We start from the raw sequence: 22,285 nt of genomic DNA on the forward strand, positions 1-22,285 counted from the left end.
TACTCTATCCTTTGCTCTTGTCCTCTCACCAACCCCTGACTTTACTCCCAAGACATTCCTAAACCACTCTTCCCCTTTACCTGAATATTTTGGTTAAAACAGTATTAGAAAATTAATAGAAATCAACAGATGAAAGTTTTTGTCCATCCTTAATTTGACACAAATGTTACATCTTAAAAGGGATATTGATCTTTGTTGTCCCACGGCATGTTTATCCAGGTTCTTAAAGATGGGAGATTAGATTACCAAGAAACATCTAAGTATTCAGAATCAGCCCATTTTTTATAGGAGAGGACTTGTAAGAATATTTCAGTCCCTTTCAAAAAGGACCACCAAAGTAGAAAGGGTTGTGGTAGATTACCAATAACTTTGCCCGAACTTAAATGGAAGACTATTAGAATTATGTTTGATTGGTCAAAGCATGGAAAGAAGGTTGTACCAAATTAATGTGGTCTCCTTCCTCTACAACCAAACTAGATCAGAGAGCTTTAAGCATGGACCTGATTAGAAATACCTTGCTGTCACTGAGCAAGATTGCTCTGACTTTAAGTGCTGATTTGCTTCTTAACCATATGAAATGTGTTCTTTTTAAGTCAAAGCAACACATTTGTGTGCTGATGTAAAACTGCCAGGTATGAGAGGAGAAATATCTTGCTGAGCCTTATGGTCAAGGGAAATAGATCATATGTCAGAGAGGAATTGTCCTCTTACATTGCTTATTAGAGTGAAGCTTGTTCATGATTCTCTGTTAGTATGGCTAAGTAATGAATGAATGATTTCATATTTGTGTTTTGGCAGCATAAGACGTTAGGTTGTACATAGCAGGGATGGGAAAACAGGATTACATGAATGCATTTGAACTTTATTTGGCTCATTAGAACTGTATTCTTTTGATTGTTCTGAAAGGATGGTTTGAGGCAACCTTTTCTAGTGGACTTTAAGTATTGTTAAGCAGGTTTTTGAACTCTCAGTTCTAAACTGTCATCATCATCTACAGCCTTTTTAGAGTAAAAATCCCACTTTATTCAAGAGTTATTGCATGTTTCACAATGCCAATGCAATGTAGGGTGTCTGAGAAAGACCTTTGGAGTTTTTGTCATTACTTTTTCTTAACTTGCAAACATACAGTGTAGGGTGTCTGAGAAAGACCTTTGGAGTTTCAGTCATTGCTTTTTATTAACTTTAAACATACAACGTTTTCCATTTTGAATTTCAGTAGGGAATTTCTCCATGTTTTTGTGACATATAATGGAATTCAGGATGAGCCCCATTAACATGTCTGTAAATTTTGTAAACCACAACACACATTGTGCTTTCTCCTGCAGCAACACCATAACTGAATAGTGTGTTGATTATCGCATGCACAAAAACTGTTACTGGGATTGTCATCTATTTACAGCATATGACACTAAAACCATGAGAGATGTTTATGCAGTTAATTGTATTTAATGACTGAAACTCCAGAGATCTTTCTCAAGAGCCCTGTAGCATCTGTTATCTTCATAATTATTATTTCTGTACTACAAATACTGTTTCTAAATTCCAGTTTCTGTGAGTCATGTATTTTTGAAGAGTATTATATATTACATAGCTGTATGAATTAGATATGCATTTTCCCAGATTCTTAACAAGCAGGCACTCTCATTGTGCAGATATTTACTAAGTTAATAATTTGGATTGCGAGTCTCACTTTAGGTGAGCCTAGAGGTAAATGACAAGTGGGTAAGCAGTCTCAGAATCATTAAATCGTATATTTTGTTACAGTGAAAAGGCACGAATGCCTGCATGGTGTGACAGAATTCTGTGGTATGGTGAAGGAATTATGCAGATTGTTTATAGATCTCACCCATCACTCAAGATCAGTGACCACAAACCTGTTAGTTCCTTATTTAAAGCAGGGGTAAGTATTTGAGTAATTTTAAGGATATGACAAATCATTTCACATGTTAATGTTTTTTTTGTTATGGGAATACCTCAGAATTTTATAATGTTATATGGGTGTTAGATCTCACAGTGTATGGGATATTTAAAATGAGTGATATAGGCTTCTGTAGGGTAGTGGTTAGTGTTGCTAACTATCTTTTCATGCACAGGCCCTCTTCTTTATGTATGCTAGTTTTATTATTAGTAACAGACACAGCAAAGAAGAGATGAATAACTTTTGTAGTGTAGTAGCATTTAAGAGAACAGAGAGACAAAAGACTTGAGATTAGATTGATAACCTGCATAATAAGACTCATGAAGTTCTTTAGAGGTCAAGGTCACTGGAGCTTCTTGTTTGACTCGACTAACTGTATGTAGAACTGATGGAAGTACAGTAAAGAAATACACCATAAATATTCTAGCTGTTTATTATTATAAGTTATCAAAGTCCTCCACTATCACAGGGTTATTATTTTTCATAATCATTTTTTCCCATGTTAGCAAGGTAGCACCATAAACAGAGGGTGAAAGGCCACATTCACTCACATCCATTGTCTAGCTGTTGTGTGCAATGCACCAGGATTGTATTAAGAGAAATTCTAATTCACTTGTTGAATAATCTTATCCATTTGATTAGACAAATGCTGAGTATTAGTGTGGTAGGGATGTATGTACAGGGGTCATACTTACTTCTGCTAAAATCCCTGTCAGAGCTCCTCATTTCTTCACATTTCACATGTTATTTACATTCACTTTGCTCTCCAACTGATACTTATGATGATAAGTGTTCTTCCTCATTTTTTTATTTCACTGAAAAATCTACATATTTTCTGTGGAGTTGTTGTATGCACATCCTGAAAGGTTGAGTTTGAACTGTCACTGGTGACAGTAGGGGTACCGAGGAGATCGGCATTTTTTCCCCACACCTGCCAGGCAACTCGAGAGACCTCTGTATACTTATAGTATGAGAAGTTGGCATCATATTCAGACAGAGGCAGTAAAAGTTTAAGCATTTCATGATGTTTTGTTGCTGTTCCCATATATATATTATATAATGTTAGTTTAAGGGTTAATATCATAATTAGTAGATGAATCTGGATTGTGTTTTCTCATCGAATCGATATGCTTCTCATCTTTTTCTAGTCACTTGCAAATGTCTGTTTTCCAATGCAGTATTAGTACAATTCTCTTATGCTTCACATTTTGCTAGTTAGATCCCAGCAGGGTATCGAAATATTCAAATCAAAAGTTAGCCTATGTGATGAGTTAGAATCACTGTAGTGGCAGGTAGCATGTAAAGCTTGGTAGAACAACTGAACTGTTGTGGTAGGAACTTTCAAGGCATAGAGATTAGGCCAAAATCAACAAGTTAAAATTGTATGGATATTATTTGCTGCAATTTGTATTTGTACTTGGAAATGTTAGGAATTTCAGATACACGAGCTTTCTGGTTAGTTCACTGCTTAGTGGCTTTTTCTTACTCTTGCAGTTACATACATAGATCAAATAACTTAGATATTTGAATGCGTTATTCTGGGTTTTGACAAAAGGTTAGAAGTCAGCATTACTCTGGGACTCTGATGTTAATCTTTGTATTTGATTTCACTGTGTAAAAGACTTTTACTTTTTATTTTTCGTTCCTGGGTAAGAAGGGTTATTTTATGATTATGTCTAAAAGTATAGGAATTGGCTATTGTTGATAGGCTGCCAACAACCTGGAAGGTATGTTACCAGTACTACCTGCCTAGGTATCAGGAGGGTTAGTGACATCTGCTTAGTGAGCCAGTACTTTAGTGGTTGTCAAGTTGCTCTCCTCTGACCCAAGTAGCTGTCTTTTCTTTCTGCCTCATTAACATGTGGACTATTGGCTTCTTGTCCACAAACATACAATTTCTCGTTGTCATAAGTAACACTTGACAGCACTTAACTGATGCAGCTTATTCTTCATAAATGTAGACTTTCCTGCAGTGCGCACTATGTGCTACCCCTGCCTTTTGGTAAAATGGTAGGAGCAATAGATAGAAGTAGTAGGTAGGAACATTTAGGCAGGAAAATTAGATAGGAACATTAGGTTGAAGTAGTTAGTAGGAGCATTAGACAGGAGTAGTCTTTAGTACCATTAAGTAGGATCCCTCTGCAAACACTGCTAGACTTGCCCTCTACCAGTGTCCTGTTAAGGGTGAAGCACTAAAGGCTTAGAAGCAACACTGGAGTTCTTTATTTATGGAGACTCTGTTGCCTTGGCCACCCCTTTGAGTGAGTTCCAGTTGCAACAGGCATCAGAGTTATAGATAGACAGTGCTGAATAGCCGATATAGAACTTTCTAGAAGCTTCCAGTAATATAGATAGTAGTATAAATGTAAGGGCCTTAAGGCAACCAGATCAGTTTAGGTCTAGCTCCCTAAGTGGATGCATACGTATACATACATTTTTCTGAGATGGCATCTAGAGGCTGCAAGCATCGGGCAGACACATTTTGTTCTGTCTGTGGCCAGTTTATCAAAATGATCGAAAAAGTACTCTGTGAGAGCATCTGCTTAGATCTATGAGACCTGCAAGGCATATTTTGGCATGCCTGTCTGGATCAAAACAGATTTTGGGCACCTTACGTTACCTGTGAGCTCTACAAAAAATTCTAAAAGGTAAGATAGACAATTGTTGCTGGTTTGGATGGTGGAATTTTGTTATTATATTTTTTAGAATTTGAATTTTTTTTTCTTTATTTTCTATGTTATTAGAAAAAATATCATATATGGAATATGTTGAGTGAATCGCATACACATTAGTCATGGATGAAAAAAGTTTATAAACAAATGTAGATTTTTTTCATAATCAAAATTTCATATTGTTCTTTTGCAGAATGGTACAGAGGGGAAAAGAGTGCCATGGAGTTCACTATCCCAGGAATTTGGCAAGAACCCAATGACCAGTTAAGCAATTGCTACTTCTGCATGATGGACATTTCCAAATATCAGACTGGCAAGAATGCACCATCTATCACATATCTGGACCTTCACTGCACATGAAATTCAGCCTAATGAAGCAGTTTGTAACAGCTCTAGATAAGGAGTCTGCAGCCTTTAAGTACCTTCAAGACTTCTTCCCTAAGCTGTCTGAGGGAAAGGTCAAAGCTGGTGCCTTTGTCTGACTACAGATAAAGAAGATCCTGGAGTGTAAGGAATTCCCAAAAAGCTCACTAGGAAGAAGAAAGCATCTTGGTGCAGTTTTGTTGCAGTGGTTTGGGGCTTCCTGGGCAATCACAGAGCCAAAAACTATGTGTAGCTGGTTGAGACTATGGTTAAGAACTACGGCAAAATGGGCTGCAGCATATCCTTCCAAGTCCCTATCCTTAATGCTCATCTTGATAAATTCAAGAACATGTGAGTGCATTCAGAGAAGCAAGGCGAGTGCTTCTTCCGGGATATACTGGACTTTGAATGATGCTATCAAGGAACTTATAATGAGAACGTAATGGGAGATTATATTTGGGGTCTGATTCATGAAAGTGATTTACAGTGCAATTGTAAATCTCAAAAAACTACTCTCCTCTACATCTTTTGTGATCACTTTTGCTTAGAATTAGTGTAAATACATGTTAATTTTGATTCATATGTTGTTTTTTGACTTTATGTAAATTAGAGTGTTCAAATTTGCCTATTGACCAATTGGAAATAGGTAAATTTCAAAATATGACTGTCCTGGTTACAAAAGCAAAGTGTGAAGAGAATGATAACCTTTTTTTTCTACTTTTTTTATATGAGCAATTAGGAAATAACACAACCCGGAATAGAAATTGTGTTGCATAGTTTTGGTGGAAGGCTTATAAGAAGAGTTGATTGGGGAAGATGATGGACATCATTAAAGGTATATGATGTAGAATGAAGTGAGTAGTGGCTTTATGAATAGAGAAGAGAAAGAATAAGATGATAGTTTATTATATCTTTATGATTATTTGATCATACATGAAAGAACATTAAGGAAGGCTGTGGCTACTAGAAAGTATTGATGGAGAATTCCAAAGGTGGTGAAATGGAATGCAGATAAGGAATACTGCCACTTGCATTTAGCAATGGGATACGATCAGAATCAGCAGGAAGTCACTGATATCGGTGATGGTATCCCAAAACGTGTATAGAAGTAGAAAATTATAGAAAAAACCAGTTAAAACAGATTAGCAGTTTGTGTTGATGTTGGAGTAACAAATTTCCTTATTTTTGGTGGTACTTTCAGAAAAGATATTGAAGGAACTGTGATATTAGAGTTTAAAGTGCATCCTTAAGATTACTATATCCCTAAGGACAATAATGAAAGAAAGAGGTGTAGAGGGTGTGCACAAATGAATTGTGAAGTTGAAACTTATGTGCTGTTGAACATGTACATATGCTTTGAGTAGTAAATTAGCAGGTGAAAAACAGTTTTGGAATTTGATTTATTGAGAAGGAAATATGACTCTCATCAAATTTATAGTGGTGGATGCTAGACAGTTAATGAAAATATGTGAATATGTATAATTTTTTGACAATAGAAGGCAGCGGGTTTGGATGGTATTGCAGTGGAATTTATTAAAAAAGGGGGTGACTGTATTGTTTACTGGTTGGTAAGGTTATATGATGTATGTATGTCTCATGGTGAGGTGCCTGAGGATTGGCGGAATATTTGCATAGTGCCATTGTACAAAGGCAAAGGGGATAAATGTGAGTGCTCAAATTACAGAGGTATAAGTTTGTTGAGTCTTCCTGGGAAATTTTATGAGAGGGTATTGATTGAGAGGGTGATGGCATGTACAGAGCATGAGATTGGGGAAGAGCAGTGTGGTTTCAGAAGTGGTAGAGGATGTGTGGATCAGGTGTTTGCTTTGAAGAATGTATGTGAGAAATACTTAGAAAAGCCAATGGATTTGTATGTAGCATTTATGGACCTGGAGGAGGCATATGATAGAGTTGATAGAGATGCTCTGTGGAAGGTATTAAGAATATACGGTGTGGGAGGCAAGTTGGTAGAAGCAGTGAAAAGTTTTTATCGAGGATGTGTACGTGTAGGAAGAGAGGAAAGTGATTGGTTCTCAGTGAATGTAGGTTTGCGGCAGGGGTGTGTGATGTCTCCATGGTTGTTTAATTTGTTTATGGATGGGGTTGTTAGGGAGGTGAATGCAAGAGTTTTGGAAAGAGGGGCAAGTATGCAGTCTGTTGTGGATGAGAGAGCTTGGGAAGTGAGTCAGTTGTTGTTCGCTGATGATACAGCGCTGGTTGCTGATTCATGTGAGAAACTGCAGAAGCTGGTGACTGAGTTTGGTAAAGTGTATGAAAGAAGAAAGTTAGGAGTAAATGTGAATAAGAGCAAGGTTATTAGGTATAGTAGGGTTGAGGGACAGGTCAATTGGGAGGTAAGCTTGAATGGTGAAAAACTGGAGGAAGTGAAGTGTTTTAGATACCTGGAAGTGGATTTGGCAGCGGATGGAACCATGGAAGCGGAAGTGAATCATAGGGTGGGGGAGGGGGCGAAAGTTCTTGGGGCGTTGAAGAATGTGTGGAAGTCGAGAACATTATCTCGGAAAGCAAAAATGGATATGTTTGAAGGAATAGTGGTTCCAACAATGTTATATGGTTGTGAGGCGTGGGCTATGGACAGAGTTGTGCGGAGGAGGGTGGATGTGCTGGAAATGAGATGTTTGAGGACAATATGTGGTATAAGGTGGTTTCATCGAGTAAGTAATAATAGGGTAAGAGAGATGTGTGGTAATAAAAAGAGTGTGGTTGAGAGAGCGGAAGAGTGTGTTTTGAAATGGTTTGGTCACATTGAGAGAATGAGTGTGGAAAGATTGACCAAGAGGATATATGTGTGAGAGGTGGAGGGAACAAGGAGAAAGGGGAGACCAAATTGGAGGTGGAAAGATGGAGTGAAAAAGATTTTAAGTGATCGGGGCCTAAACATACAGGAGGGTGAAAGGCGTGCAAGAAATGGAGTGAATTGGAACGATGTGGTATACTGGGGTCGACGTGCTGTCACTGGATTGAACCAGGGCATGTGAAGCGTCTGGGGTAAACCATGGAAAGTTGTGTGGGGCCTGGAAGTGGAAAGGGAGCTGTGGTTTCGGTGAATTATTACATGACAGCTAGAGACTGAGTGTGAACGAATGTGGCCGTTGTTGTCTTTTCCTAGCGCTACCTCACGCACATGAAGGGGAGGGGGTTGTTATTGCATGTGTGGTGAGGTGGCGATGGGAATGAATAAAGGCAGACAGTATGAATTATGTACATGTGTATATATGTATATGTCTGTGTGGGAGCGGGTGGCTGGAAATCCTCCCCTCTCTCTTTTTTTTTTTTTTTTTTCCAAAGGAAGGAACAGAGAGAAGGGGGCCTGGTGAGGATATTCCCTCAAAGGCCCAGTCCTCTGTTCTTAACGCTACCTCGCTAATGCGGGAAATGGCGAATAGTATGAATGAAATGAATGAATTTGTATATATATGTATATGTTGAGATGTATAGGTATGTATATTTGCGTGTGTGGACATGTATGTATATACGTGTGTATGTTGGTGGGTTGGGCCATTCTTTTGTCTGTTTCCTTGTGCTACCTCGCTAATGCGGGAGACAGCGACAAAGCAGAATATATAAATAGATAAGAATAGAAGACATAGTATTAAGTGTAAATATGTTGAGGTAATGTTTGTAGAGAGAATGATTTAAGGTTATTATTACACTAGTTTAGAGGAAGGTTGATACTAAGGTGAAAGCAAAAAGCTTAAGAATTTATGTGAAATGCATGTTCTAGTGAAAGCAAGTGTAAAATGTTCTAAGATTAAGGTTTGTTGATATTCTTTTCTGAGCCACACTGATGTATGAAGGCATAGATGAATATTCACAACTAATAAGGTATTCTGATAAACACAGTTGTAAAAATTAGGGCATGGAGAATGTTTTTTAAAGGTTGAATTCATAGATACTATTTTATTTTGAACCAGATAAAAGTCATCGACACACGGCGATACAGACGCATTTATGAAGAAGTTATGAAGAAACTTGACAAGCTTGAGAATGAATTCCTACCACAGGTTACCATAGATACCACGGAAATTATCCTAGAGCCTGTGAAGTTCCTTCAACCACAAACAAAATACCTCACGATAGCCAACACTGGACAGGTAGTGTATCAAAAATGAAGTTGAATTTTTTCATGAAATATTTCAGCATAATTCAGCCTCATGTTGTGCATTGATTATTATGTGATTATTATGTCAAGTAAAAGTGCTGGATGTATTGATTTTTGTGTAAGGATGCTTATGTCTCTCCTGAAGTGGGATACTGTGTCAAAAATAAAAGATTGGTTATTACAAAGTCAGGTGGTGTTAAGGGTATTTTTGATGGATTAATTAAAAAACAGTAAAGGAATATGTGATACTATATATGAAGAACAGAAGAGACTTAAGTTTTGACAAGCAATGTGAAGTTTATATGTGTGAGAGGGCTTGTTGATATAGATGAAGGTGCAAAGGTATGTAGTGAACAAAATTACTGTCAGACTCAAGTATCACCCTGACTAAACTCATCCAGTTTTTGTTTTTTGATTTATTTGATTTTTTGCTGCTACCACCTGCTAGTTTCTTGTTCAACCCATGCTCATCCAGTGAATGGTGGCATATGATGATTACAGAGGTCAAAAAGGGTTCCGATTGGACCCCATTGGACACAGAATTATGAAAAATAATTACAAAGTTGGTTCTGTTGATATTAATCTCAACTACACTTATATGAATTAGGATTCAAGAGGATACTCTTATATATTTTCAGGTACCAGTACAGTTTGAATTCATTAAGAAATTAAATGATGCTAGCTACTGCAAGCCATGGCTCTCTATCAGACCATATGTGAACTTTATAATGCCAGGTAAGCTTTGAAGAGAACAAAAACATAAAAAGTATTTTTGTTTTAGCTTAAAAGACATCTTATTACTTCTGTGCAATACAGTTTTTATTGAGTGCTCATTTTCTCTCTGTGTATGTGAAAGTAAACCATGAAGAAACATGCCTGTGACTTTTCTAGTTGTTTGTTCATTTACAGATGATTTTCTATTGAAAGAGAGGAAAGTGATTGGTTCTCAGTGAATGTAGGTTTGCGGCAGGGGTGTGTGATGTCTCCATGGTTGTTTAATTTGTTTATGGATGGGGTTGTTAGGGAGGTGAATGCAAGAGTTTTGGAAAGAGGGGCAAGTATGAAGTCTGTTGGGGATGAGAGAGCTTGGGAAGTGAGTCAGTTGTTGTTCGCTAATGATACAGCGCTGGTGGCTGATTCATGTGAGAAACTGCAGAAGCTGGTGACTGAGTTTGGTAAAGTGTGTGAAAGAAGAAAGTTAAGAGTAAATGTGAATAAGAGCAAGGTTATTAGGTACAGTAGGGTTGAGGGTCAAGTTAATTGGGAGGTAAGTTTGAATGGAGAAAAACTGGAGGAAGTAAAGTGTTTTAGATATCTGGGAGTGGATCTGGCAGCGGATGGAACCATGGAAGCGGAAGTGGATCATAGGGTGGGGGAGGGGGCGAAAATTCTGGGAGCCTTGAAGAATATGTGGAAGTCGAGAACATTATCTTGGAAAGCAAAAATGGGTATGTTTGAAGGAATAGTGGTTCCAACAATGTTGTATGGTTGCGAGGCGTGGGCTATGGATAGAGTTGTGCGCAGGAGGATGGATGTGCTGGAAATGAGATGTTTGAGGACAATGTGTGGTGTGAGGTGGTTTGATCGAGTAAGTAATGTAAGGGTAAGAGAGATGTGTGGAAATAAAAAGAGCGTGGTTGAGAGAGCAGAAGAGGGTGTTTTGAAATGGTTTGGGCACATGGAGAGAATGAGTGAGGAAAGATTGACCAAGAGGATATATGTGTCGGAGGTGGAGGGAACGAGGAGAAGTGGGAGACGAAATTGAAGGTGGAAAGATGGAGTGAAAAAGATTTTGTGTGATTGGGGCCTGAACATGCAGGAGGGTGAAAGGAGGGCAAGGAATAGAGTGAATTGGATCGATGTGGTATACCGGGGTTGACGTGCTGTCAGTGGATTGAATCAGGGCATGTGAAGCATATGGGGTAAACCATGGAAAGCTGTGTAGGTATGTATATTTGCGTGTGTGGATGTATGTATATACATGTGTATGGGGGTGGGTTGGGCCATTTTCGTCTGTTTCCTTGCGTTACCTCGCGAACGCGGGAGACAGCGACAAAAAAAAAAAAAGTTATTTTCTGTAATACTTCATTTATAACTTCTGTACTCTTTATTTCTTATTTTACTTGATTAAGTTCATGTTTTCTACTATGTTTGAAATGCTGTCTGGCATATAAGTTTTCTGCATCTTCTATATAGAATATCTCAACTTAGCCTTTCAAAGTGTCTCTAGAAACTCATTACCTTCTCCTCAGTTCCTCATTCTCTGTGTCTTGCAGTTGGTATTAATTTGTTGTCATCCTCTTTTTGTACTTCTTACATAACCGATTGTGAAGCTTTCACACACTGGCAAGGAAATTCTGCTCTCCAGGATGTGTTCTTAAGAAAGTTTTCAGCTCCAAACCATTCCTTCCTTTGTATCTCTTTTTGGCATGAGAATTCTTTTGATTCTCTTTTCTTACTTGCGCATAAGCCCTTATCTGAGTATCTGAGTTAGCTCTTCCTTGACAGGGGTTAGAGAAGCAGTGAATCAGGAAACAACTGCTGTCAACACAAACAAAGTTTCCTTCTCCTTTTCCCCTGTTTTTTTCAACTCATCTTGTCAGTTACAATCAAAATGCTATGTATGATAGTACATCATTTTTGCAGTGCACAGGTAGCAAAGAAAATATGTATGAATAATGTATAGATAAGGAAAGACTCGTCCACTCATGTTTATTATTCTTGATCACTGTTTCCCGTATCAGTGAGGTAGTGCCAGGAAACAGATGAAGAAAGAATGGCCCATCCACTCATATACACATGTATATATACATAAACACCCATACATACACATATACATACTTGTATATATCAACATATACACAAAAATCATACATTTACATACACATATGCAGACAAATTCATATATACACGTACTTAATCATACTTGCTTGCCTTCATCCATTCTTGATGATACCCCATCCCACCGCCTGCTCCAGCGAGGTACTGCCAGGAAAACAGACAAAAGAGGCCACATTCATTCACAGTCTCTAGCTTTCATGTGTAATGTACTGAAACCACAGCTCCTTGTCCACATCTAGGCCCCACAGACCTTTCCTTGGTTTACACCAGATGTTTCACATGCACCCCAACATTCTGTCTTTTTTCTGAAAAACTCTACATATCCTCCACAAGATAATGATCAGGCATCCCCCCAGTTGCCCCTCTCAGGATATTAACATCCAAAAGTCTCATTTTCACACGCCTATCAATTAACACTTAATCCAATAACGCTCTCTGGCCATCTCTCCTACTTACATACGTATACTTATGCACGTCTCTCTTTTTAAACCAGGTATTCCCAATCACGAGTCCTTTTTCTGCACACAAATCTACAAGCTCTTCACCATTTCCATTTACAGCACTGAACACCCCATGTACACCAATTATGCCCTCAACTGCTGCATTACTCACCTTTGGTAGCAGCTGAGTGGGTGTATTAGCAGCTTTGACACACGAGACCGGGTTATAGTGATGGGAATATATATATATATATATATATATATATATATATATATATATATATATATATTTTTTTTTTTTTTTTTTTTTTTTTAGACTTTGTCGCTGTCTCCCGCGTTTGCGAGGTAGCGCAAGGAAACAGACGAAAGAAATGGCCCAACCCCCCCCATACACATGTACATACACACGTCCACACACGCAAATATACATACCTACACAGCTTTCCATGGTTTACCCCGGACGCTTCACATGCCTTGATTCAATCCACTGACAGCACGTCAACCCCTGTATACCACATCGCTCCAATTCACTCTATTCCTTGCCCTCCTTTCACCCTCCTGCATGTTCAGGCCCCGATCACACAAAATCCTTTTCACTCCATCTTTCCACCTCCAATTTGGTCTCCCTCTTCTCCTCGTTCCCTCCACCTCCGACACATATATCCTCTTGGTCAATCTTTCCTCACTCATTCTCTCCATGTGCCCAAACCATTTCAAAACACCCTCTTCTGCTCTCTCAACCACGCTCTTTTTATTTCCACACATCTCTCTTACCCTTACGTTACTTACTCGCTCAAACCACCTCACACCACACATTGTCCTCAAACATCTCATTTCCAGCACATCCATCCTCCTGCGCACAACTCTATCCATAGCCCACGCCTCGCAACCATACAACATTGTTGGAACTACTATTCCTTCAAACATACCCATTTTTGCTTTCCGGGATAATGTTCTCGACTTCCACACATTTTTCAAGGCTCCCAAAATTTTCGCCCCCTCCCCCACCCTATGATCCACTTCCGCTTCCATGGTTCCATCCGCTGACAGATCCACTCCCAGATATCTAAAACACTTCACTTCCTCCAGCTTTTCACCATTCAAACTCCCCTCCCAATTGATTTGACCCTCAACCCTACTGTACCTAATAACCTTGCTCTTATTCACATTTACTCCTAACTTTCTTCTTCCACACACTTTACCAAACTCCGTCACCAGCTTCTGCAGTTTCTCACATGAATCCGCCACCAGCGCTGTATCATCAGCGAACAACAACTGACTCACTTCCCAAGCTCTCTCATCCCCAACAGACTTCATACTTGCCCCTCTTTCCAAGACTCTTGCATTCACCTCCCTAACAACCCCATCCATAAACAAATTAAACAACCATGGAGACATCACACACCCCTGCCGCAAACCTACATTCACTGAGAACCAATCACTTTCCTCTCTTCCTACACGTACACATGCCTTACATCCTCGATAAAAACTTTTCACTGCTTCTAACAACTTTCCTCCCACACCATATATTCTTAATACCTTCCACAGAGCATCTCTATCAACTCTATCATATGCCTTCTCCAGATCCACAAATGCTACATACAAATCCATTTGCTTTTCTAAGTATTTCTCACATACATTCTTCAAAGCAAACACCTGATCCACACATCCTCTACCACTTCTGAAACCACACTGCTCTTCCCCAATCTGATGCTCTGTACATGCCTTCACCCTCTCAATCAAAACCCTCCCATATAATTTACCAGGAATACTCAACAAACTTATACCTCTGTAATTTGAGCACTCACTCTTATCCCCTTTGCCTTTGTACAATGGCACTATGCACGCATTTCACCAATCCTCAGGCACCTCACCATGAGTCATACATACATTAAATAACCTTACCAACCAGTCAACAATACAGTCACCCCCTTTTTTAATAAATTCCACTGCAATACCATCCAAACCTGCTGCCTTGCCGGCTTTCATCTTCCGCAAAGCTTTTACTACCTCTTCTCTGTTTACCAAATCATTTTCCCTAACCCTCTCACTTCGCACACCACCTCGACCCAAACACCCTATATCTGCCACTCTGTCATCAGACACATTCAACAAACCTTCAAAATACTCATTCCATCTCCTTCTCACATCACCACTACTGTTATCACCTCCCCATTTACGCCCTTCACTGAAGTTCCCATTTGCTCCCTTGTCTTACGCACCCTATTTACCTCCTTCCAGAACATCTTTTTATTCTCCCTAAAATTTACTGATAGTCTCTCACCCCAACTCTCATTTGCCCTTTTTTTCACCTCTTGCACCTTTCTCTTGACCTCCTGTCACTTTCTTTTATACTTCTCCCACTCAATTGCATTTTTTCCCTGCAAAAATCGTCCAAATGCCTCTCTCTTCTCTTTCACTAATACTCTTACTTCTTCATCCCACCACTCACTACCCTTTCTAAACAGCCCATCTCCCACTCTTCTCATGCCACAAGCATCTTTTGCGCAATCCATCACTGATTCCCTAAATACATCCCATTCCTCCCCCACTCCCCTTACTTCCATTGTTCCCACCTTTTTTCCATTCTGTACACAGTCTCTCCTGATACTTCTTCACACAGGTCTCCTTCCCAAGCTCACTTACTCTCACCACCTTCTTCACCCCAACATTCACTCTTCTTTTCTGAAAACCCATACTAATCTTCACCTTAGCCTCCACAAGATAATGATCAGACATCCCTCCAGTTGCACCTCTCAGCACATTGACATCCAAAAATCTCTCTTTCGCACGCCTGTCAATTAACACGTAATCCAATAACGCTCTCTGGCCATCTCTCCTACTTACATAAGTATACTTATGTATATCTCGCTTTTTAAACCAGGTATTCCCAATCATCAGTCCTTTTTCAGCACATAAATCTACAAGCTCTTCACCATTTCCATTTACAACACTGAACACCCCATGCATACCAATTATTCCCTCAACTGCCACATTACTCACCTATATATATATATATATATATATATATATATATTTTTGCTTTGTCACTGTCTCCCGCGTTTGCGAGGTAGCGCAAGGAAACAGACGAAAGAAATGGCCCAACCCACCCCCATATACATGTATATACATACGTCCACACACGCAAATATACATACCTACACAGCTTTCCATGGTTTACCCCAGACGCTTCACATGCCTTGATTCAATCCACTGACAGCACGTCAACCCTGGTATACCACATCGCTCCAATTCACTCTATTCCTTGCCCTCCTTTCACCCTCCTGCATGTTCAGGCCCCGATCACACAAAATCTTTTTCACTCCATCTTTCCACCTCCAATTTGGTCTCCCTCTTCTCCTCGTTCCCTCCACCTCCGACACATATATCCTCTTGGTCAATCTTTCCTCACTCATTCTCTCCATGTGCCCAAACCATTTCAAAACACCCTCTTCTGCTCTCTCAACCACCCTCTTTTTATTTCCACACATCTCTCTTACCCTTACATTACTTACTCGATCAAACCACCTCACACCACACATTGTCCTCAAACATCTCATTTCCAGCACATCCATCCTCCTGCGCACAACTCTATCCATAGCCAACGCCTCGCAACCATACAACATTGTTGGAACCACTATTCCTTCAAACATACCCATTTTTGCTTTCCGAGATAATGTTCTCGACTTCCACACATTCTTCAAGGCTCCCAGAATTTTCACCCCCTCCCCCACCCTATGATCCACTTCCGCTTCCATGGTTCCATCCGCTGCCAGATCCACTCCCAGATATCTAAAACACTTCACTTCCTCCAGTTTTTCTCCATTCAAACTCACCTCCCAGTTGACTTGACCCTCAACCCTACTGTACCTAATAACCTTGCTCTTATTCACATTTACTCTTAACTCTCTTCTTTCACACACTCTACCAAACTCAGTCACCAGCTTCTGCAGTTTCTCACATGAATCAGCCACCAGCGCTGTATCATCAGCGAACAACAACTGACTCACTTCCCAAGCTCTCTCATCCCCAACAGACTTCATACTTGCCCCTCTTTCCAAAACTCCTGCATTCACCTCCCTAACAACCCCATCCATAAACAAATTAAACAACCATGGAGACATCACACACCCCTGCCGCAAACCTACATTCACTGAGAACCAATCACTTTCCTCTCTTCCTACACGTACACATGCCTTACATCCTTGATAAAAACTTTTCACTGCTTGTAACAACTTGCCTCCCACATGATATATTCTTAATACCTTCCACAGAGCATGTCTATCAACTCTGTCATATGCCTTCTCCAAATCCATAAATGCTACTTACAAATCCATTTGCTTTTCTAAGTATTTCTCACATACATTCTTCAAAGCAAACACCTGATCCACACATCCTCTTCCACTTCTGAAACCACACTGCTCTTCCCCAATCTGATGCTCTGTACATGCCTTCACCCTCTCAATCAATACCCTCCCATATAATTTACCAGGAATACTCAGCAAACTTATACCTCTGTAATTTGAGCACTCACTCTTATCCCCTTTGCCTTTGTACAATGGCACTATGCACGCATTCCGCCAATCCTCAGGCACCTCACCATGAGTCATACATACATTAAATAACCTTACCAAGCAGTCAACAATACAGTCACCCCCTTTTTTAATAAATTCCACTGCAGTACCATCCAAACCTGCTGCCTTGCCGGCTTTCATCTTCCGCAAAGCTTTTACTACCTCTTCTCTGTTTACCAAATCATATATATATATATGAAGGTTATTAGGTACAGTAGGGTTGAGGGTCGAGTCAATTGGTAGGTAAGTTTGGTGGAGAAAAACTGGAGGAAGTAAAGTGTTTTAGATATCTGGGAGTGGATCTGGCAGTGGATGGAACCATGGAAGCGGAAGTGAATCATAGGGTGGGGGAGGGGGCGAAAATCCTGGGAGCCTTGAAGAATGTTTGGAAGTCGAGAACATTATCTCGGAAAGCAAAAATGGGTATGTTTGATGGAATAGTGGTTCCAACAATGTTGTATGGTTGCGAGGCGTGGGCTATGGATAGAGTTGTGCACAGGAGGGTGGATGTGCTGGAAATGAGATGTTTGAGGACAATATGTGATGTGAGGTGGTTTGATTGAGTAAGTAATGTAAGGGTAAGAGAGATGTGTGGATATAAAAAGAGCGTGGTTGAGAGAGCAGAAGAGGGTGTTTTGAAATGGTTTGGGCACATGGAGAGAATGAGTGAGGATAGATTAACCAAAAGGATATATGTGTCGGAGGTGGAGGGAACGAGAAGTGGGAGACCAAATTGGAGGTGGAAAGATGGAGTGAAAAAGATTTTGAGTGATTGGGGCCTGAACATGCAGGAGGGTGAAAGGCAGGCAAGGAATAGAGTGAATTGGATCGATGTGGTATACTGGGGTCGATGTGCTGTCAATGGATTGAATCAGGGCATGTGAAGCGTCTGGGGTAAACCATGGAAAGTTGTGTGGGGCCTGGATGTGGAAAGGGAGCTGTGGTATCGGGCATTATTCCATGACAGCTAGAGACTGAGTGTGAACGAATGGGGCCTTTGTTGTCTTCTCCTAGCGCTACCTCGCACACATGAGGGGGGAAGGGGATGTTATTCCATGTGTGGCGAGGTGGCGATGGGAATGAATAAAGGCAGACGGTATGAATTATTTACATGTGTATATATGTATATGTCTGTGTGTGTATATATATGTGTACATTGAGATGTATAGGTATGTATATTTGCGTGTGTGGACGTGTATGTATATACATGTGAATGGGGTTGGGTTGGGCAATTTCTTTCTTCTGTTTCCTTGCGCTACCTTGCAAATGCGGGAGACAACGACAAAGCAATATAAATAAAATAAAAATTGCAATTGAGTGGGAGATGTATAAAAGAAAGAGACAGGATGTCAAGAGAAAGGTGCAAGAGGTGAAAAAGAGGGCAAATAAGAGTTGGGGTGAGAGAGTATCATTAAATTTTAGGGAGAATAAAAAGATGTTCTGGAAGGAGGTAAATAAAGTGCATAAGACAAGGGAGCAAATGGGAACTTCAGTGAAGGGCGCAAATGGGGAGGTGATAACAAGTAGTGGTGATGTGAGAAGATGGAGTGAGTATTTTGAAGGTTTGTTGAATGTGTTTGATGATAGAGTGGCAGATATAGGGTGTTTTGGTCGAGGTGGTGTGCAAAGTGAGAGGGTTAGGGAAAATGATTTGGTAAACAGAGAAGAGGTAGTAAAAGCTTTGCGGAAGATGAAAGCCGGCAAGGCAGCAGGTTTGGATGGTATTGCAGTGGAATTTATTAAAAAAGGGGGTGACTGTATTATTGACTGGTTGGTAAGGTTATTTAATGTACGTATGACTCATGGTGAGGTGCCTGAGGATTGGCGGAATGCGTGCATAATGCCATTGTACAAAGGCAAAGGGGACAAGAGTGAGTGCTCAAATTTCAGAGGTATAAGTTTGTTGAGTATTCCTGGTAAATTATATGGGAGGGTATTGATTGAGAGGGTGAAAGCATGTACAGAGCATCAGATTGGGGAAGAGCAGTGTGGTTTCAGAAGTGGTAGAGGATGTGTGGATCAGGCGTTTGCTTTGAAGAATGTATGTGAGAAATACATAGAAAATATATATATATATATATATATATATATATATATATATATATATATATATATATATATATATATATTTCCTTGCGCTGCCTCGCTGGTGCAGGGGACGGCGACGGGGCAAGGTGAATGAATAGATAAATATATATAGGGGAGAAAGAATACTTCCCACGTATTCCCTGCATGTCGTAGAAGGCGACTAAAAGGGAAGGGAGCGGGGGGCTGGAAATCCTCCCCTCTCATTTTTTTTTTAAATTTTCCAAAAGAAGGAACAGAGAAGGGGGCCATATGAGGATATTCCCTCAAAGGCCCAGTCCTCTGTTCTTAACGCTACCTCGCTAATGCGGGAAATGGCGAATAGTATGAAAAAAAAAAAATATATATATATATATATATATATATATATATATATATATATATATATATATATATATATATATATATATTTTTTTTTTTTCTTTTTTCATACTATTCGCCATTTCCCGTGATAGCGAGGTAGCGTTAAGAACAGAGGACTGGGCCTTTGAGGGAATATCCTCACCTGGCCCCCTTCTCTGTTCCTTCTTTTGGAAAATTAAAAAAAAACGAGAGGGGAGGATTTCCAGCCCCCCGCTCCCTTCCCTTTTAGTCGCCTTCTACGACACGCAGGGAATACGTGGGAAGTATTCTTTCTCCCCTATTCCAAAAGAAGGAACAGAGAATTGGGCCAGGTGAGGGTATTCCCTCAAAGGCCCAGTCCTCTGTTCTTAACGCTACCTCGCTAATGCGGGAAATGGCGAATATTTTGAAAGAAAGAAAGAAAAGAAAAAATATATATATATATATATATATATATATATATATATATATATATATATATTTTTTTTTTTTTTTTTTTTTTTTTTTTTATAATTTGTCGCTGTCTCCCGCGTTTGCGAGGTAGCGCAAGGAAACAGACGAAAAAAATGGCCCAACCCCCCCCCCCCCATCCACATGTACATACACACGTCCACACACGCAAATATACATACCTACACAGCTTTCCATGGTTTACCCCAGACGCTTCACATGCCTTGCTTCAATCCACTGACAGCACGTCAACCCCTGTATACCACATGACTCCAATTCACTCTATTTCTTGCCCTCCTTTCACCCTCCTGCATGTTCAGGCCCCGATCACACAAAATCTTTTCACTCCATCTTTCCACCTCCAATTTGGTCTCCCTCTTCTCCTCGTTCCCTCCACCTCCGACACATATATCCTCTTGGTCAATCTCTCCTCACTCATTCTCTCCATGTGCCCAAACCATTTCAAAACACCCTCTTCTGCTCTCTCAACCACGCTCATTTTATTTCCACACATCTCTCTTACCCTTACGTTACTTACTCGATCAAACCACCTCACACCACACATTGTCCTCAAACATCTCATTTCCAGCACATCCATCCTCCTGCGCACATCTCTATCCATAGCCCACGCCTCGCAACCATACAACATTGTTGGAACCACTATTCCCTCAAACATACCCATTTTTGCTTTCCGAGATAATGTTCTCGACTTCCACACATTTTTCAAGGCTCCCAAAATTTTCGCCCCCTCCCCCACCCTATGATCCACTTCCGCTTCCATGGTTCCATCCGCTGACAGATCCACTCCCAGATATCTAAAACACTTCACTTCCTCCAGTTTTTCTCCATTCAAACTCACCTCCCAATTGACTTGACCCTCACCCCTACTGTACCTAATAACCTTGCTCTTATTCACATTTACTCTCAACTTTCTTCTTCCACACACTTTACCAAACTCAGTCACCAGCTTCTGCAGTTTCTCACATGAATCAGCCACCAGCGCTGTATCATCAGCGAACAACAACTGACTCACTTCCCAAGCTCTCTCATCCCCAACAGACTTCATACTTGCCCCTCTTTCCAGGACTCTTGCATTTACCTCCCTTACAACCCCATCCATAAACAAATTAAACAACCATGGAGACATCACACACCCCTGCCGCAAACCTACATTCACTGAGAACCAATCACTTTCCTCTCTTCCTACTCGTACACATGCCTTACATCCTCGATAAAAACTTTTCACTGCTTCTAACAACTTGCCTCCCACACCATATATTCTTAATACCTTCCACAGAGCATCTCTATCAACTCTATCATATGCCTTCTCCAGATCCATAAATGCTACATACAAATCCATTTGCTTTTCTAAGTATTTCTCACATACATTCTTCAAAGCAAACACCTGATCCACACATCCTCTACCACTTCTGAAACCGCACTGCTCTTCCCCAATCTGATGCTCTGTACATGCCTTCACCCTCTCAATCAATACCCTCCCATATAATTTACCAGGAATACTCAACAAACTTATACCTCTGTAATTTGAGCACTCACTCTTATCCCCTTTGCCTTTGTACAATGGCACTATGCACGCATTCCGCCAATCCTCAGGCACCTCACCATGAGTCATACATACATTAAATAACCTTACCAACCAGTCAACAATACAGTCACCCCCTTTCTTAATAAATTCCACTGCAATACCATCCAAACCTGCTGCCTTGCCGGCTTTCATCTTCCGCAAAGCTTTTACTACCTCTTCTCTGTTTACCAACTCATTTTCCCTAACCCTCTCACTTTGCACACCACCTCGACCAAAACACCCTATATCTGCCACTCTGTCATCAGACACATTCAACAAACCTTCAAAATACTCATTCCATCTCCTTCTCACATCACCGCTACTTGTTATCACCTCCCCATTTACGCCCTTCACTGAAGTTCCCATTTGCTCCCTTGTCTTACGCACCCTATTTACCTCCTTCCAGAACATCTTTTTATTCTCCCTAAAATTTACTGATAGTCTCTCACCCCAACTCTCATTTGCCCTTTTTTTCACCTCTTGCACCTTTCTCTTGACCTCCTGTCTCTTTCTTTTATACTTCTCCCACTCAATTGCATTTTTTCCCTGCAAAAATCGTCCAAATGCCTCTCTCTTCTCTTTCACTAATACTCTTACTTCTTCATCCCACCACTCACTACCCTTTCTAAACAGCCCACCTCCCACTCTTCTCATGCCACAAACATCTTTTGCGCAATCCATCACTGATTCCCTAAATACATCCCATTCCTCCCCCACTCCCCTTACTTCCATTGTTCTCACCTTTTTCCATTCTGTACACAGTCTCTCCTGGTACTTCCCCACACAGGTCTCCTTCCCAAGCTCACTTACTCTCACCACCTTCTTCACCCCAACATTCACTCCTCTTTTCTGAAAACCCATACTAATCTTCACCTTAGCCTCCACAAGATAA

General features: G+C 40.3%; 1 protein-coding gene and 1 long non-coding RNA gene across 2 annotated transcripts in view; both read left to right on the forward strand.

Annotated features, from left to right (window-relative positions):
- The window catches only part of Ocrl (Oculocerebrorenal syndrome of Lowe), a 255,729-nt gene that overhangs the window by 125,372 nt on the left and 108,072 nt on the right, over positions 1-22,285 (forward strand). Inside the window, exons 11-13 of the mRNA XM_071665596.1 lie at positions 1,765-1,900; positions 8,889-9,068; positions 9,715-9,811. Of these exons, the coding sequence (XP_071521697.1) occupies positions 1,765-1,900; positions 8,889-9,068; positions 9,715-9,811 (413 nt within the window). The remainder of the gene's footprint in view (positions 1-1,764; positions 1,901-8,888; positions 9,069-9,714; positions 9,812-22,285) is intronic.
- On the forward strand, positions 2,543-5,846 carry LOC139750664 (uncharacterized). Its single transcript, XR_011713194.1, has 2 exons — positions 2,543-4,566; positions 4,784-5,846. It is a non-coding gene; the product is annotated as an uncharacterized lncRNA (long non-coding RNA).

Source organism: Panulirus ornatus, chromosome 10, assembly GCF_036320965.1.
Source record: "Panulirus ornatus isolate Po-2019 chromosome 10, ASM3632096v1, whole genome shotgun sequence".
NCBI classification, from domain to species: domain Eukaryota; kingdom Metazoa; phylum Arthropoda; class Malacostraca; order Decapoda; family Palinuridae; genus Panulirus; species Panulirus ornatus.